Genomic DNA, 19,712 nt, shown 5'->3' with positions numbered 1-19,712 from the left:
TGTTTTTAATTCAAAATACTAAATTAAAATGTAATTATTAATTTAGTCAAATATATTAGGAAAAAGTACACAGCATTTCTGTGCATCTTAAGCAGATTTTTTTTTTATATTGTTAGCCTGCTACAGTCAGTCGCTGTGGTATGATCTATCTGGAGCCAGCCCAACTGGGCTGGAACCCTATTGTAGCATCCTGGCTTAACGGTCTTCCAGATTTATTGCAACATAAAGAAATGCAGAGTCTCTTGCAGAGTCTTTTTGACTGGCTGGTGCCTCCTGCAATCCAACTCATTCGCAAACAATGCAAGGTAAGCTTGATCTCAAAATTTGACTTTTCATTAAAATTGCAAAATAAAATTGTACGTTAAGTTGTCATAAAGCAATTATTTAAAGTGACTAAACTGCAACGGAAAACTTCTTATGATCTGTCCAGTAGGAATGAGGAGCAAAGTGAGTTCCAAACCTGAAAATGGACCAATTTGAGTTAATGTACCAAATGGCCAACTGGGAATTTAGGTTCAGACTCCAGTTTACAGGACCCAGTGTTCAAGTCTTAGTAACTGAAGTTAAGTTGTAAAATTGTGGTGCACAGGTCTAAATAGTGGTTAATTTTAATCAATTTGGGTTTGGTATATGGCCCTTTTTAAAGAGTAAAATAGCACATGCTTACACAATGCCATTTTGTTTTTGTTACCCAATTCCTTAGTTGATGTTGACTTATGTCTTGGTTAGAGCCACAGCAACGAAAAACAATTGTTTTTGCATGTTAATATTTCAAAAGAAAAATATCCTGTGTCAGCCATGTGGTAATCGAAACATGTTGAGTGCATCCTCAGTGCTTCCCCATAGAAAGTCAGCAGAAGACTCATCCTAGGTCACACTTGTGAACTTGTTATGGCCAATTCAGAGTGGCAATGGTGGAGATTTGAGAGCAGGTTATGTGCCAGTCCTGTCCACCACAATTGATTCATGATCCAGTGGGACCAGGAAAGATGAATAGAGGGTATTTACCTGCAAATAAATAAAAGAAGAAAAAGGAACGGTAAGTTCAGAATTTAATTGTGAAAGGGTATGTGAACTTTTGGTTAGGAGTCATCCATGAAATCTCTCAGAATGAGGGATGCAGCCTTGAAGCGAGTTGATGTACATCTGGTTCCTGCTAGACTAGTAGGAAGTGGAGTAAAGGGCCTTGGTGGTTGTAATATATCTGATTGACCCTACTCAACCTCCTTAGTGTATTTGAAATTGTTGTATAAGAGCAGTTATACCTATGCTAAGGTTTATACAGTACATAAGTAAAAGTGGTGGCAAATCTTTTCCTCTATTCTGTAGGTGCAACTGCTTTATGACCTTATAGAGTAGTCTCATGTGCTAAAAAGCACGGGTAAGCACTGCCATTTAGATTTGTACGCTACAACTTTAATGGGGTCCTGAATTTGGACTTATTAACATGAATGTGTAGCCCCCAAATTTCAACTAATCTGAATGCCCAGGCCTCATATCTACAGATTGTGAAATGGAGATTAAAGATGAATACATTTTAAAATAGGAAATCTCACCATCAATTACAAGTGATAATGGTTAAGACCATAAGAGATAGGAGCAGGAGTAGGCCATTCGGCCCCTCGAGCCTGCTCCGCCATTTAGTGAGATCATGGCTGATCTGATTTTTACCTCAACTCCACTTTTCCACTCTTTCCCCCTATCCTTTGACTCCATTGCTGATCAAAAAATTGTCTAACTCAGCCTTGAATGTATTCAATGACTCAGCCTCCACAGCTTTTTGAGGTAAAGAATTCCAAAGATTCACGACCCTCTAGGAGAAGAAATTCCTCCTCATTTCCGTCTTAAACAGGCGACATCTTATTCTGAGACTATGCCCCCTAGTTTTAGATTCCCCCATGAGGGGTAACATCCTCTCAGCATCTACCCTATCGAGTCCCTTCAGAATCTTGTATGTTTCAATAAGATCTCCTCTCATTCTTCTAAACTCCAATGAGTATAGACCCAACCTGTTCAATCTTTCCTCATAAGACAACCCTTCCATACCCAGAGTCAAATTAGTGAACCTTCTCTGAACTGCCTTCAATGCAAGTATGTCCTTCCTTAAATAAGGGCACCAGAACTGTATGCAGTACTCCAGGTGTGGTCTCACCAGCACCCTGTACAGTTGTAGCATGACTTCCCTGCTTTTATATTCCATCCCCCTTGAAATAAAGGCCAATATTCCATTTGCCTTCTGGATTACCTGTATGTTGACTTTTTGTGTTTCATGTATGAGGACACCCAGATCCCTCTGTACTGCAGCATTTTGTAGTATTAACTTTTCTATAGCTCCTTATTTACCTTTTTCTGCCTCTGCTAACATAATTATTTTGATTTAAATACTGGGGATGACATCTTTGGGGGAACTTGCCTGGATGAGTTTCGCAACATTGTGAAGGAGGTGAATTAGCATCAGAAAGTTTCATTTCAAGTGGACTTTTTTTTTAACAATTTATACTAATTCAGTCCTTGCATATTGATTGGCTCAGTAACTCACCCTAGTTACCTCAACTACATCATCAGTGTTCACCACATGAACTGGTACCCTAACTGGTACCCTACTGCAAGGCATACCTGGGGAGGATTCCTGAGAGGTTTCAGAAGACCTGCTTGCAAATCCATTCCCATCTCTCCCACCACTCTTTTGAGAACCATATCTTATGGTATCTTATGAGGAAAGGTTGGACAAGTTGGGCCTGTGTACACTGGAGTTTAGAAGAATGAGAGGTGATCTTATTGAAACATATAAGATCCTGAGGGGACTAGAAGGGGTAGATACTGAGAGGATGTTTTCCCTTGTGGGAGAGACTAGAACTAGGGGCCACAGTTTAAAAATAAGGGGTCTCCCATTTAAGACAGAGATGAGGAGAAATTTTTTCTCTGAGGGTCATGAGTGTGTGGAACTCCCTTCCCCAGAGAGCAGTGGAGGCAGGGTCATTGAATATTTTTAAGGCTGAGTTAGGTTGGTTCCTGATTAACAAGGGAGTCAAAGGTTATGGTGGGTAGACGGGAAAGTAGGGTTGAGGTCACAATCAGATCAGCCATGATCTTATCAAATGGCAGAGCAGGCTCGAGGGGCCGAATGGCCCACTCCTGCTCTTCATTTGTATGTTCGTATGAACAAAATAACTTTAAAAAAAAGTGAATCAGAATTCTTTGTAATTATTCCATTTTTAAAAGGCTAATATTGGCACTTTAGAAGATCGTTACACCTAAAAATGTCTTTTTAGATTATACTAATATATTTTATTAACCCTTCAATTTATTACCCTGATTTACAAATTTGCCTGATTTATCTTTCTTTATCATAAGGATGATATCTGTTGTCTTGTTGCCAATTGTCTTTTTCATGTGATCTGTCTTGGGGTGTATGATGTTTGAGAGGATAGAAATTTTCTCCTCTATTTTGCTCATATGTTTCTCTGAATCTGGTTCATTTTTATTTAGCCATAAAACATTGAGCTCGATTTTAACCCTATCTGCCCGGCGGGTGATTAGTTGAAAACGTGCAGGTTTCTACCTACTCAGATCTTGATTAATTTCTGACTGTTTGTGATGTTAAGCTTCGGGGTTTTGCAGGTGGATGAGGTGCCTGCCTAAAGCAGTTGGGAGTCTCATAAATTTATGCAAGCAGGACCCTGATGCAATTTTAACTGGGGCCTGAGTGTCTTTCTTGTTAGCAGAAAATTGTCTGCAACTGCTCTGAAGACAGAAGAGGCGCTTCTGGTAAGGCTAAACCTTTCTTTTGTGGGACCAATAGGGCGAGGAGTGCTCCTTTGTGCTCTAAAAGGAAAGTCGTATCCTCCCCTACCCCTAACTGGCACTCTTCCCTCCTGAAACCTTCTCCTCACCACTTGCCTGGAAGCTGGCGGGCGGCCAAGGGCCACCTGATCTTCGCCTGCTGGCAGTCGCTCTGCACCCTCTTCACAATCATTCTGGGCAGGAAGTAGACAGGTGACATTTAAATGAAGCTCAGCGATGAAAATTTGCATGGCCACCTGCTGCTTTTGCCGGACAGGAAGTCACCTTGCCAGAGCGCCGTTCTGCCGGAATCCTGCTCCGAGTTAAAATCTGCCCAATTAGTTCAGTTAGACACACTGCAATATAAGTTTCAGTGCCTGAAGATCAGAACTCCTCATAAATAATGCTGCAACAGACTATAAGATAATAGACATTTATGTCATTTTTAATTAGTAGACAAAAAAAAAGCTGAACTACTTTTCATTATCAGATAGGTATAAAGAATATTACTGATGTAATTTCCATGTTATATACTCAGGAACTCGTTCCAACATCTGACGGCAATATTGTGGTCTCACTCACTCGTCTTTTTGAGATGCTTCTCTGTGACAAACTGACAAATGACTCCGATTCCAAGAACATTCGTGTCTGGATGATGGTACAAATTATTACCCTCAGTATCACTTTCTATTTCATGAGAAGAAAACTGCTGCTAACTTTGCTTATAATTCTCTTATCCTCTCTTTTGGTCTAATTAAGTGCTTGGGTGGCCTACTCCCAGGCCTCCGCAACGGGATACTCCCCCTCTGATTTTTTAGCAGCTGTCTTTACTATGCAGTTGATCCAGCTATTATGCTGCCTTTGTAATAAATCATATGTATTGGAATTGGTGGATGAAACGGGATACATTGATATTTCTCTTGGAACCTGGATGTCGAGGTCTTATGCCCTGATGTCATCCAGGAAATAAAAGGGCAGATTTTGCTGCCCCTGTCCCGGCACTAGACAGAGCATTGTACCCATAGTGAACTGCTCTGGTCCAGCCCTGAAATCTCTGAGATTTCCTGCCTGGGACCATTTGAATAGCCCAGGCAGCCCTGACACAAACCCACCCTCTGGAAGATCCAAACACCAGCAGTAGGAGCAGGAAATCAGGCTAGTTGCAGGTTTGACAGGCCTGCAGATGTGTCACTGGCCTGGTGATCAGGACTTTCTGGTTGTCAATGGAGAAGGTCCTGATTGAAGTTTAAAATTGTTCAGGGTAGAAGGGGTTAAAAGATATGAATCTTGTCCTAAGGGTTTAGTCTTCTGCCTGCTTCGGGACCACTGAGGACACTCCAATCAGCAGGAGTCTGATGGTAGGCCATGGCACCATGTTCTCCAGGTGCCCAGCTGACATTAGAACAGAAGAATGAAGCAGGTGGCTGGTCGCACCGCCTCCTGCCTCATTTACATTGATGCATTGAGTCTATGCCTACTGCAGGTGCATGCCAAGCTTCCTCGCACCTCCCCACCCGCCCCCCCCCCCCCCCATATTTTACATTTAGTGTCAGACTTGAGCTCAGTGATAATACTTTCACCTCTGAGTCAGAAGGTCATGTGCTGATGTCCCATTCCAGAGGCTTGAGCATGTAATCTGGACTGACACTTCAGTGCAGTACTGAAGGAGTGCTGCACTGTCAAAAGTGCTGTTTTTCAGATGAGATGTTAAACCAAGCTCATGTAGACATAAAAGATCCTATGGCACTTTTTGAAGAAGAGGGAAGGAGTTCTCCTGGTGTCCTGGTGAACATTTATCCCTTAACTTTGTGCACAAATTGGCTGCCGTGTTTGCCTACATTAACACAGCGACTACGCTTCAAAAAGTACTTTATTGGCTATGAAGCATTTTGGGACATCCTGAGGCTCTAGAAGGCACTACATAAATGCAAGTTCTTTCTTTTTTTACTGCAGATTGTATACCTGGTATAGTCCATTGGTATAAATGATTTGTCACCATGCCACCGATGTTGGAATTTGTGAACTGACATTATTACGGGGCTAAGTAGCCTTAATCTCTAGATTGTAATTCACCCCAAGGTAATAAGTTGGTGTAAAGATTGTCAGGTGTGATATCCTTCACCATGCTGTTGGACCTATAGAACTCTGATACTCGTACTTGCTTCTCAAAAATTAATCCTGTCTGCATCTCGTTTCCAGTCTGCCTTTGCTTTTGCCTTGATTTGGTCAGTTGGTGCATCCTGTGACAAAGAGGGTCGAAAAATATTTGATGCATTCCTGCGCGAAATCGTGTCTGTAAAATCTACATATGAACCAATACCAGTTGTTGTGGGAAAATGGGAATGTCCCTTTGAGGAGAAAGGACTAGTCTATGACTACATGTATGAGGTATGACATTATTTTAGTTCCTAAACAAACAGCTATGATAACTCATCCAAATCAAGTCCTTTTTTGAAAATAATGAGTGTGCAAAAGGACAGGAAAATATCACACTACCTTCATAGAATCGAATCATAGAAGGTTACAGCATGGAAGGAGGCCGTTCGACCTTTCAGGTCCGCGCCAGCTCTATGCATGAGCAATCCAGCTAGTCCCACTGCTCTGCCCTATCCCTATAGCCCTGCACATTTTTTTGTTTCAAGTACTTATCCAGTTCCCTTTTGAAGACCATGATTGAATCTGCCTCCACCACTCCCTCGGGCAGTGCATTCCAGATCCTAACCACTCGCTGTGTAAAAACGTTTTTCCTCATATCATCTTTGGTTCTTTTGCCAATCACCTTAAATCTATGCCCTCTGGTTCTTGACCTTTCCGCCAATGGGAAAATCCACTCTATCCACTCTGTCTAGACCCTTCATGATTTTAAACACCTCTATCAAATCTCCTCTCAACCTTCTCTGTTCCGAGGAGAACAATCCCAGCTTCTCCAGTCTATCCAAGTAATTTAAGTCCGTCATCCCTGGAATCATTCCAGTAAATCTCCTCTGCACCCTCTGTAGGCCTTCGCATCCTTCCTACAGTGCAGTGCCCAGAACTGGACACAATACTCCAGTTGCGGCCGAACCAGTGTTTAAAGCTATTTCATGTGCAGTAGGCACTGATGAAAGGTTGACCATTTTTTAAAGTTTTCTTGTCAATTTTCTCTCCTTTGCTCCGCCTCTCCTAAAGGCGTTGACTCCTTGCTGGGATTTAATTCCATGGATGCTGGTCACCCTGTGGTACCTCGCTCAAGTCTTGACAGTGGTGTCAGCAGGCTATTTGACCTCAGGGATGTCAAGAGTGGAGCATGATCCAGTCCTCACCTGATGCTTTTGCACACTTATTGAATAGGGATCAGGATAAGAAATTGTGATTGATTTCTTCTTCCTAACCCAGGGGCACTGTTGTCAGCTGATTGAGATCAGCTAATTCAGCACAGGCTGGGAATCAAAGCTGGGACCACCTTAGACTCTTTGGGCCCGATATTAGGAGGGAGGCGGGTTGCCAGCGGGGGGGTCGACCGGGTGCGTGGGTGACCCACCCAGTAAAATCGGTGGGTTCCCCACGCGATCGTAAGTAAATTGAAGCCACTTACCTTGGCTTCCGGGTTTCGCACTGGAAAGCTGCGCAGCGGGCGGACTGCGCACCCGCATCATAGGCTGTCAGCTGGAGGAGCTCTATTTAAAGGGGCAGTCCTCCACTGACTGATGCTGCAGAAAGGAGGCAAAATTACAGCATGGAGCAGCCCCACTCCACATCTCCTTCTGCACTGCCAACACTACTCTATCACATCACTCCTCACACCCACTCAAAGCTCATCCTCATCTTACCTGCACTTACTCACCTCGCCAGTACTCATCCCACCACTACCACTCAACCCAACCCTCATACAATCTCATGGCTGTATCTCATACTCACCCTCTCATGCATCTCTTTCACGGTCAGCCTCAACCCACCTGCCACTACCTGTGTTGCAGCCACAGGGCATGCATCACGTATGTGTAGTAGGAAGCGTAAGGCAAACGTGTCGTGAGCATGAAGGGGATGCACAAGGGTGTATGAGGGTTTGTCATGGTTTTTACTTCTATTTGATTTCTGATCAACTCACATTACTTATTATATTGTCACCACTACTGCCACATCTTGGCCATTCTTGACTGGCTTGTGCAATAATGCCCTTTCATGAGGTTCTCCATGAACACCCTTGATGCCACCCATTGGGTCACCCTACAGTGGGTGTATGTGTAGTTGCACGACTACTTTGTGCAGGTGCCTGTTGCGCAGCACTGTGTTGTGTAGCTCCACGTGGCGGAGGTGGACGGTGTGCCTGGCGAGGCTGGTGATGTTGCTCATCCTCCAATGGAGTGATGAATGCAGCAATGAACACCTCCCACCCCCACCATCCTGACGGTGTGAGTGTGAGGGGGTCCACAAAGTAGGTAAATGTGTTTGGACAGCAGAGTTTAGGGTATGATTTAATAGTTTAGAGTGTGGAGACAACGGTGTGGCAGGCAAAACTTTGTCTGAGGTGACAGAGTGCCCTGCTGCAATGAATGAGGGTTTACCTCGCACCTGTTAAATGGACCTTTGCAGTTGCCACTGGCTGCTGGCTGCAACACGTCTGTTTAAACAGGGAGTGTTTCCCCCAGCATGGAAAACACGCTCTGGGTAGTCCAAAATCTGAATCCTCCTAAAACCTCCAACTAAGAGGTCTGTAAACGACCTCAAGTACCCAGATAATGATCTTAAGTGGCATCCTGCTGGCTTTGATTGCAGGTGGGAGTCCCGCATGCGGGGGCTGCACACGCATCGATTCGCGTCACTGGGGAACCTGGAAGTGGGCGGGTTGGAGCCGGGGTCTGGACCCGCTCCAGAAATCCCCAATTTTAGGAGCCCCACCGCCATGAACGCACCCGCTCGGCCATACGAAAATTGACCCCTGTGACTTAGCTACTAACTGGATAAACTCCATTAGCCTGCAGGATAATCTGGAGTGAATATTCTTAAATCCAATTTTTACTCTGGTAAGGCATGGATGTAGGTGTTCTTAGAAAAAAATATAAATGGTATTATTGAATATAGTTATTGTACTCTCAGTAAGCGCACTTTCAGTCAAGCATTTTATTTTGCAAAAAATGTTATAGCCGAAGAGTTAAAAAAAAAACAGGTCCCTATAGCAACCTGGGTGGTAGTGCAGTTTGTCTTGCCAGAAACTAATATGACTGCTGATGCAAACTCCAACAGAGAATAAACTCTGAGATTCCTGCATTTGGGGAGGGCGGTAAAGAAGATTTCTGTCTCCAGAGGGCCAGGAATTTGGGGCGGATCATCTGTTTCCCCATGTCAAGGGGAGTACCAAGGATACCCTGGGGAATTCCACCCATTCCACCCTTATAAGGTTTATGGGAAACCTCAGGGCCTCAACATTTTTACTAGGGAAAGATAGTCGATTCCGGAAGGGATTGATTACCTTCCCCTAAGGCCTGTTTGCTCCATTGGGAGCAGAAGTTGTGAAGCCAAAGATTTTTGTTGGGTCTTTCCAGGGCCTTCTCTCTGCCTTCGGAGCGCCATGGCATCTCGGTGACATTATGACCTGTGGTTCAGGGCAGGCACAATGCACAACCCCAACCATGCAAATATCCTCATCCCCACAATCTGGCGGCCCAGGACTAAAAGGAACTAAGGGGCGAGGAATCCAACCAAGTGCCATAAATATATATAGTTGGAACCTTATAGTACTTCTCCACAACACAATACTGGAGAATGTAAGGAAGCTGGCGAACCAGTTTCTTTCTTTACAATGATTCCTCAGAGCAGTATCATTGTCAGAGCAGTGGAGGACTCGCACTGCCAGCTAGACGTGACTGTAGATGGAGGCCTCCCTAAAAATGTGTATGTGTGCATATTTTGAGGAGGCGAAAAAAACTAAGAGAAATTGTTAAAACAAGGTGATGTGAAATTGATTTAATATACACAAATAAATTGTTAATTTGAACTGTGATCCGCTTCTTATTGAATCTGCAATATTTTTGTCAGTTTAAAGGCAGAGGACGTTGGGCCCACTGGAATGAAACAATCAGAAATATTAATCTGGGTGATAAGACAACAAAAGTCCAGGACATCATAGTCCCTACTATGGACACAGTCAGATACACCTATCTCTTGGACCTCTGCCTTATGAATGGAAAGTAAGGAAGATACTGCTTTCAAAAAAATGTTCTTTGATTCTTACTGGTTCTCATTTACACTGCATAACAAAACAGCCATACCAATAAGGTACGTGGAAAAAAATGGGCCTCATGCTGGCTGTAGTTATACTGTGACAGCACAAAGGAAAAAGTAAGAGGCCGTTTGTTGGAGAAGTTTTCTAAAGCTGGTACAGTGTAGTTCAGCCTGGCACTGGGAGTGTTATAGTGCATTTTTGGGATTAGTTCCTTGCTCTGAATTTCCTCAGATTAGATTAAAAAGTGCAGTATTGTGTAGTGTTGTTGGGGGTAAAAGTGGAGCCTCATGAGAATACTGTCCATTAAACTTTCTGCCGTGACTAATTCATCTTAAGTGAATGTTAATTAAAATATTTTAGTCACTACGAGTAGTTATAGCACTGATGAATTTTTCACTGTGCATTTGCTCATCAGTGCTGTTGCCTCAGGTATATGTTTGAGAAAATGAATATGCACATTAATGATAACAGCCTTAAACTTGAGGGTGCCGATATGCACAGCCTCCGCTCGGCAGGAATGGGACGGTAGCGGGCCAAAAAATGTCAGTGCATTACTTACCGTTCTGTTCCTGTTATTGTTGGCGTCTTGACATGGGCAACCCAGGTGCTTGTCTGTTTCAGGCAGGAGCCAAATTTCAATATATTAATCGGGGCCCTTTGACATACATAGAACTGCATTGCAATTTTGAGGTACCAATGGATGGAGTGTTCGCTGCGCATGCTCCGTCCGTTGGTAGCAGGTGTAGAGCAGCCTAAGCCTTTAAAGTGACCATTGCTGGCCATTCAGAAAAAGGTCATTTAAAAAATGCTCCTCTTGGCCCCACAAAAGTCTTCCAGCCTGCTGCCTCCCCATCTGTGTCCTGCCGTGCCTTCAACCCCCCCCGAACTCATTATTTCGGGATGAGCTCTGTGGAGGAGCCGCCAGTCTTCCACCCACCACGATCGGCGAGCTGTCTGGGAGCACTGGTTCAGCCCTTGAGCTTGCCAATCAGATGTTAATAAAGCCTGGCCTCAAAATGGGCCGGGCCTCATGCCAAGGACACTGGGCAGATAGTGTGTTCGCACCACCCATTGTCTGCCAGATATGCAACTGTGGTTAAAATTGACCCCGTGATATTACTGTGAACTGTTGCTCCAACCCAATATCATTTTAGAGGGAGTTTTCCCATCAGCACCCTTTTTAAAATTCAAAATAACAATTATGCTTAACATTAACATCCTTCTGTATCATTTCATCCTATTATTTCAACAGTGATTGCTGATAATAAATGATAATGAAACAGTCGATAAGGGTGCTCAATTATCATTAGATAGTCATGAACCCAAGGATCATTTATAATCAATTATGTATGTTAATCCAGCTCTTTCATACCATCAAACTCAGTAACATTTTCAAGCCAGTACCCTGAATAATATCCATAGAAGATACTGTACATATAATAAAAGTTTCTATGATTCATTCAATTTACTATACTTAATAATATAAGAACAGAAGAACAGAAGAAATAGGAGCAGGAGCAGGAGTAGGCCATACAGCCCCTCGAGTCTGCTCCACCATTCAATCAGATCATGGTGGATCTTCAACCTCAACTCCTGCCTGATCCCCATATCCCTTGATTCCCCTAGAGTCCAGAAATCTATCTATCTCAGCCTTGAATATACTCAATGACTCAGAATCCACAGCCCTCTGGGGTAGAGAATCCAAAGATTCGCAACCCTCTAAGTGAAGAAGTTCCTCCTCATGTCAGTCTTAAATGGCCGACCCCTTATCCTGTGACTACGCCCTCTAGTTCTAGACTTTCCAGCCAGGGGAAACAACCTCTCAGCATCTACCCTGTCAAGCCCCCTCATTATCTTATATGTTTCAATTAGATCACCTCTCATTCTTCTAAACTCCAGAGAGTGTAGACCCATTCTACTCAACCTCACCTCATAGGACAACCCTCTCACCCCAGGAATTAATCTAGTGAACCTTTGTTGCACCGACTCTAAGGCAAGCATATCCTTCCTTAGATAAGGAGACCAAAACTATATGCAGTACTCCAGGTGAGGTATCTCCGAAGCCCAGTACAATTGCAGTAAGACTTCCTTACTCTTGTACTCCAACCCCCTTGCAATAAAGACCAACGTACCATTTGCTTTCCTAATTGCCTGCTGTACCTGCATGCTAACCTTTTATGTTTCTTGTACCAGGATACCCCCGTCTCGCTGGACAACAACATTTAATAGTTTTTCACCATTTAAAAAATATTCTGTTTTTCTATTCTTACCTTACATTTCCTACATTATTCTCCATCTGCCACCTTCTTGCCCACTCACTTAATCTGTCTATATCCCTTTGCAGACTCTTTGTGTCCTCCTCACAGCTCACTTCCCCACCTAGCTTTGTATCGTCAGCAAACTTGGATACATTACACTCGGTCCCTTCATCCAAGTCATTAATATAGATTGTAAAGAGCTGAGGCCCAAGCACTGATCCTTGCGGTGTCCCATTAGTTACAGCCTGCCAACCTGAAAATGACCCATTTATCCCTACTCTCTGTTTTCTGTCCGCTAACCAATCCTCTATCCATGCTAATATGTTACCCCCAACCTCATGAGCCCTTATCTTGCGTAACAACCTTTTACGTGGCACCTCGTTGAATGCCTTTTGAAAATCCAAATATAATACATCCACTGGTTCCCCTTTATCTACCCTGCTAGTTATATCCTCAAAAAACACTAATAAATTTGTCAAACATGATTTCCCTTTCATAAAACCTCTGCCTAATCATATTATGATTTTCTAAGTGCCCTGTTACCATTTCCTTAATAATGGATTCCAGCATTTTCCCGACGATTAAATATGTATTTAATCAAGTTATTTATTCCATTATATTTGCCTGTATGTTTATTTTATGGAAGATATATGTAGTTTATACAGTTAGAAATATAGCTAGTCTATTTTATGATTTTAAACTATGTAGAAAACTAGTGTTTTTTTTATATACACAGGCCACTGCTGTTTGTGGGCCAAACTGGCACTGGGAAGTCTGTGTACGTTCAAGATAAACTAATGAACAATTTAGACAAGGAGCGTTATGTACCTTTCTTCATCAACTTTTCTGCACGCACTAGTGCTAATCAGATTCAGGTAAATGCCTTTCGTCACTTTTAAAATCTGCTCAATTTCTTTGGGCTAGGTGGGAAAAATAAATTGCAAGGATTCTTGCTCCTTATTATCCAATGACCCCTGTCTGCATATATGTGGTGAGGAAGGATTGAATTTGGCTATGTGTTCTCCACAGTTGAATAGTCCACTTATTCTGTCTTGGCTTATGCTGCAGCCAAAGTCCAAGCATGGTTTGAGAGAGGTCCAAAAGGGGAAAAAAATTGGAAAAACGGAAATTAAAAAATATTCATCATGTAGAACTGCAAAAATGTTTTTCTATGCAGTTCTTTGTCTAAATATTACAAAGCATAATAAAAAAAAGTAATTAGAATAGTTAACAGTAGTTTCTGAACAAACTTAAAAAAAAGTTGCAACCTCTTATATTTTAAATTTCTCTGCATAAATTTTGAGGACAGTTGGTGTAGCGTATTGGTATCCCAAATTGATGTGCATTGCAGCATTGTGTTGCAGATTCAGGCTTATGATTCCCCACTCAGCAAGTTCAAGCCTGTGCCTTTAGTGAGGCTTTGAATGCAGGTCAGAGGATTACATGTAGGAAAATAAGAGGCCCGATATTACCATGGCGGCGGGGGGTCAATTGGGCATGTGGTTAACGCGCCTGGTGAAATCAGTCTGCCCGCACGCAATCGCAGGCTGATTGGATCCACTTACCTGTGCTTCCGGGTGCCCCGCTGCTAAGCTGCGCGGTGGGTGGACTGTGCATGCGCAGTAAGGTCTGTCAGCTGGAGGAGCTCTATTCAAAGGGGCAGTCCTCCACTGACTGATGCTGCAAGAAATAGGAAACATTACAGCATGGAGCAGCCCAGGGGGAAGGCTGCTCCCAGGTTTGATGATGCCTCACTCCAGCTCTTATTGGATGGGGTGAGGAGGAGGGGGAGGACAGAGATCTTCCCCCCGGCGGGCGGGAGGAAGCGGCCTGCCTCTGCCACCAAGGCCTGGCTCGAGGTGGCAGAGGAGGTCACCTGCAGCACCAACATATCGCCCACCTGCAAACAGTGCAGGAGGCGCTGCAATGACCTAAGTAGGTCAGCCAAAGTGAGTACACTTACTCATTCCTCTACAATCCGTCTGCCACATCACCGCCCCCACCCCACATCTCCTTCTGCACTGCCAACACTACTCTATCACATCACTCCTCACACCCACTCAAACCTCATCCTCATCTTACCTGCACTTACTCACCTCGCCAGTACTCATCCCGCCACTACCACTCAACCCAATCCTCATACAATCTCATGGCTCTATCTCATACTCACCCTCTCATGCATCTCTTTCACGGTCAGCCTCACTCAACCTGCCACTACCTGTGCTGCAGCCTCAGGACATGCATCACATATGTGCAGTAGGAAGCGTAAGGCAAACGTGTCGTGAGCATGAAGGGGATGCACAAGGGTGTTTGAGGGTTTGTCGTGGTTTTTACTTATGTTTAATTTCTGATCAACTCACATTACATATTATATTGGCACCACTACTACCACGTCTTTGCGAATCTTGTCTGGTTTGTGCAATAATGCCCTTTCCTGAGGATCACAATGAAGACCCACAACTGATGCCACCCATTGTGTCACTGCAGAGTGGGTGTAGGTGTATTTGCAGGGCTCTTTTGTGCAGTCGACTGAGAGTCGTCGGCGATGTCCCCGGTGGCACCCTGGAAGGATGCGGAGGAGAAGTTGTTGAGGGCAGTGGTGACTTTGACAGCGACAGGTAAGAAGATGGTGCTCGGGCCAACCGGGAGCAGCTCGGCATGAAGGAGGCTGCAGATGTCCACGACTACATGTCGAGTGACTCTGAGCCTCCGTGTGCACTGCTGCTCAGAGAGGTCCAGGAAGCTGAGCCTCAGTCTGTGGACCCTGTGGCGAGGGTTGTGCCCTCTGCGACGCATCTCTCTCTGTGGTTGCCCTCCCTCCTGCTGTGCAGGTGGATGTGTCACAGCACTGTGTTGTGGAGCTCCACGTGTCAGAGGTGGACGGCATGGCCGGCGAGGCTAGTGATGCTGTTTGCCCTCCGAGGAGGTCATGACTGAAGCTACGCCGGCCCCCATCCGGAAGATGTACATCTGAGGGCATCCGCAAGGTAGGTACATGTGTCTGGACACCGGGTTTCGTGTGCAAGTTGGTCAATTTTATTGTTAGGAGGAGGGTGGTGGAGGCCAAACTTTGTCCAAAGTGACAGAGTGGCCTCCTGCAATGAGTGAGGGTCTCCCCCCCAACCTGTCAAATGGACCTTTGCAGCTGCCACAGGCTGATGGCTGTAACACGTCCATTTGAACTGGGAGTGTTTCCCCCTTATCGGGAAACAGTCCCAGTTGTTTGCAAAATCCCACCCCTCCTAAAATATCATGTTAATCAGGTCTCTAAATGACCTGAAATACCTAAATAAATACCTTAAGTGGCACTCCGCCGGCTTTAACTGCCGGCGGGAGTCCCACATGCGGGGGCTGCGTGCGCATGTGAGTGCGTCAGTGGGAAACCCAGAAGTGGACGGGTTGGAGCCGGGCTCCCGACCCCCCCCGGGAATCCCCGATTTTCACAGCCCCCCCGCCACCAACGCACCCGATCGCGGGTGCGAAAATCGAGCCCAAGAGGTTTAATTGTTCCACACTGCTTCTGTCCACTCCTAATGACCAGGTAAAAAGAGCTGCACAGCCTGAGACATTGGATCAAGTCACCTGCTTAGGTCAAGGTGAAAGGGCAGGAAAGTGGAGTTGAGGTAGAAGATCAACCATGATCTTATTGATTGGTAGAGCAAGCTCGAGGGGCCGTATGGCCTACTCCTGTTCCTATTTCTTATGTTCTTATGTCATGGAATAGCACATCATTGAGGGAGGGGGAGGTAAGGTTAAAAGGAGTTCAGTGGACTTGGGGCATTAAATATAAAATTATGGATGTTTGGGAGTAATAAGTTCATAATTTATTCTGGCAGTTCAGATGGCACTGTAAGTCAGGAGAGAAAGCCTTGAGATTTATTTACTTTCGCGATTAGAATTTTTAATAATCTGTATATATACTATGATCTCAATAAAAGGAAAACACTGCTAAGGGCAGTAGAAAGTAGTGCTGAAATTAGAATGATTTAAAGACTGAGACGCTATTATAATGCGCTAAATCTTGCTGGAAAAGTAACAGTGTGACACTGTTATTAATATGCGAATGGGCTACAAGTTCAGGGGATTAAGAGATACGCCATGAGTTGCAAATCTCCAGAACTTACTGGTCGATTTATGTCGCTCTGACGTTTGCTTCACACAAACAGCATCTCACTCTTACCCTCCCCATTATTTTTAAGAACTTGCTGGATTTGCACATTAACTAGCCATTAAACTCGCTGCAAAAAGTTAGGGCTGGTGATTAAGAATTACCTTTTTAACTGCATGATAATTGTTAATGCAATGCCAATAAACATCTATGGCCCAGAAATGGTTCAATTTAAGAACATAAGAAATAGGAACAGGAGTAGGCCTTACGGCCCCTTGAGCCTGCTGCGCCATTAAATAAGATCATGGCTGATCTTCGACCTCAACTCCACTTTCCCACCTGCTTCCCATATCCCTTGATTCCCCTAGAGCCCAAAAATCTATCAATCTCAGCCTTGAATATACTCAACAACTCAGCATCCACAGCCTTGTGGGGTAGAGAATTCTAAAGATTCACAACCCTCTGAGTGAAGAAATTCCTCCTCATCTCAGTCTTAAATGGCCGACCCCTTATTCTGAGACTACGCCCTCTAGTTCTAGACTCTCCAGCCAGGGGAAACAACCTCTCAGCATCTAAACTCTCATTCCTGCATGTAGTAAATTCTTCTTAGAGATTTAAAAAATTTCAAATTTTAAATTTAATTTTTTTTTAAGCCTTTTTGTCTCTTTTTGCTCTCTCTCTTAATCCAATCTTTCTTTCACACTCTTTATTTCTCTTTCTGTACCTGATTTGACATTGAATTCACCCACTGTAATTTTCACTTCCTTCTCAGTCCTTGCGCTGTTAATTTCACAATCCTTCAATCTGATTGGTTGAAGAGAAACACAGTTACTTACCCTGTTTACTCAGCTCTCAGATGCCCTGTTCCCCTCGCTGTGACGTTATCAGCTCGCACTTTCAGCAACTTGCCACACAAAAAATTTAGAAACCTAAACGTGCAAGGGCAAGTCTAACTAACAGCAAATGCTGTTGAAGAAGCCTTGGCGAGTTGCTGCAGTGCATCCTGCAGATAGCACATATTGCAGCTATGGTATGCTGGGGTGGAGGGGGTGGATGTTTAAGCTGGTGGATGAGCTGCTAATCAAACGGTCTCCTATGTCCTGGATGCTGTCAAGCTTCTTGTGTGTTGTTGCAGCTGCACCCATCCAGGCAAATAGAGAGTATTCTATCACATTCCTGACTTGTGACTTGTAGATAGTGAAGATGTTTTTGGGAGTCAGGAGGTGAGCCACTCACCCCTGAATACCGAGCCTTTGACCTGCTTTAGTAGCCACGGCGCTTATGTGGCTAATCCAGTTAAGTTTCTGGTCAATGGTGTCCCCCAGGATGTTGATGGTGGGGGACTCAGCGATGGTAATGTCATTGAATGTCGGGGGAGGTGATTATACTCTCTTTTGTTGAAGATAGTCATTGGCACTTGTGTAGCGCAAATGTTACTTGCCACTTATCAGCCCAGGCCTGGATGTTGCCTCAATCATGCTACATGTAGGCATGGACTGCTTCATTATCTGAGGATTATGAATGGAGTCATGCACTGTGCAATCATCAGCAAACGCCCCCACTTCTGACCTTATGATGGAAGGAAGGTCATTCATGAAGCAGCTGAAGATAGTTGGGCCAAGGATGCTGCCCTGAGGAACTCCTGCAGCAATATCCTGGGGCTGAGATGATTGGTATTAATATGCAGCTCTAACATGGAATAGATAGCCTATTATAAATTATAAATAAAATTATGGACTGTGATACCCACACTTTCATTGTGAGAATTTGAAATTACAATTGATATTAATTTGGTTTTTATTCTATCTAATAGAACATTATCATGTCCCGGCTGGATAAAAGGCGGAAGGGTGTGTATGGCCCTCCAATGGGAAAGAAGTGTGTGATCTTTGTCGATGATATGAACATGCCAGCATTGGAAGTGTATGGTGCTCAGCCTCCGATTGAACTGCTCAGGCAGTTCTTTGACCATGGCAACTGGTAACTATGCAACTTGAAGCAAGGCTTCAAACATTGAAGCCTTTTGTAAACTGTGCACCAATATTTAGATGATATTTTGTTTGAAAATAATGTATTCACTAATTAATGAAAAAAACAATTCATTTTTTTATTTGTGTCACCTGACAGTACAGATAATACAAAACAGCATCAATATCAAGCATCTCTGTCATTGGCCCACTAATAGATGTTCAAACAAAAGTGCACCTTTTTCTCTTCTCAAACACATTTCAAACCCAAACCTGACAGTGTTCAAGATGGAATCCTTTGTTTTTTTTCTGACAAGACCAAGTAATTTCAGTGAGTTTACTTGCTCATGAAATAAAACCAATCATGACTACTCAGAAGAATACTATATAACTCATAGTCTTGTAAATAATGTAAATTCCTCTATGAAATATCTTTAAAGGTGACTGTGACAAAATTGATTTTTCTTGTGTTTTTATGGAAGCTGCCCCTTAAAAGCTCAGTCATTTTACAGAGGAATTTTAAAAGTCAAGAGTTCTGCACTTGATCTATCCCAGTATGGTGTTATTGTGGTCTCCCTGATAATGTGCTTGAGAGAGTCCAACACACATTTTTCAAATAAAGAGAGATTTCAGGATTAATTCAATTTGTAAATGACTGACAGTTCCTTCTTGAACCTGAAAGGACAGCTACAGAAAATCCAGGATGTCCCCAGGAACTATGTTCCAATGTATAAAAGGGAAAGTTTTGTTTAAAGTGAGATCTTTTGGAAAGTTCTCTCAAAGAAGGTTAGATAATAGTTGGAAAGAGTCATGTGGAAACATATTGAAAATCTCAGAAGAAGCTGGTTGCTATTTCTGGAAGACATGAGAAATATGGGGAATGAAATTGGTCTTCGCCAGTAGTATGAAACGGGCTCATACTGCATGAGAAGCCTGTTTGTCACCAAACTAAAACAAGAAGAATGAATTTGAAGGTCCAGTTTTGATCAGTGACACTATGATGTCCTTAAACCATCTGTTGCATCACTGTACTCACTTCTGTGTATTAACATGATGGCACAATATCCACATGTGAGGGCATTAATAAAATTTAGGACATTACTAAAGTTAATTGGGTTTCCACCATCTCCATATAAAATTGACAAAATTGGTATGTTTTACTCCACTGATGGAAAAGATTTACATCTATGCTAAACATATATCACAATTTGGATGCCTTCATTAATAATGCCAATGTGACTTAATGCCTAGATTGCTATTTACCACATGGGAGTAGGTCAGCATTAAGAATACTGCCCTTCAAGACTGTTTCTCCCAGGACACTACCATGGTGGTACACCCTTTAAACAAATACATTTAGTGAGGTTCTTGTTGTCACCATTTGTCCTGTGGCT

The 19,712-nt window shown here is 43.5% G+C and overlaps 1 protein-coding gene across 1 annotated transcript in view; it reads left to right on the top strand.

Moving 5' to 3' along the window:
• dnah12 (dynein, axonemal, heavy chain 12) overlaps positions 1-19,712 on the top strand; it is a 239,166-nt gene that overhangs the window by 114,274 nt on the left and 105,180 nt on the right. The window contains exons 34-39 of the mRNA XM_067998764.1: positions 117-305; positions 4,322-4,441; positions 5,983-6,171; positions 9,799-9,950; positions 12,980-13,118; positions 18,165-18,331. Coding sequence (XP_067854865.1) covers positions 117-305; positions 4,322-4,441; positions 5,983-6,171; positions 9,799-9,950; positions 12,980-13,118; positions 18,165-18,331 — 956 coding nt within the window. The remainder of the gene's footprint in view (positions 1-116; positions 306-4,321; positions 4,442-5,982; positions 6,172-9,798; positions 9,951-12,979; positions 13,119-18,164; positions 18,332-19,712) is intronic.

Source organism: Heptranchias perlo, chromosome 17 (assembly GCF_035084215.1).
Source record: "Heptranchias perlo isolate sHepPer1 chromosome 17, sHepPer1.hap1, whole genome shotgun sequence".
In the NCBI taxonomy this organism is placed as follows: Eukaryota; Metazoa; Chordata; class Chondrichthyes; order Hexanchiformes; family Hexanchidae; genus Heptranchias; species Heptranchias perlo.
This window is presented reverse-complemented; position numbering and strand designations above follow the sequence as displayed.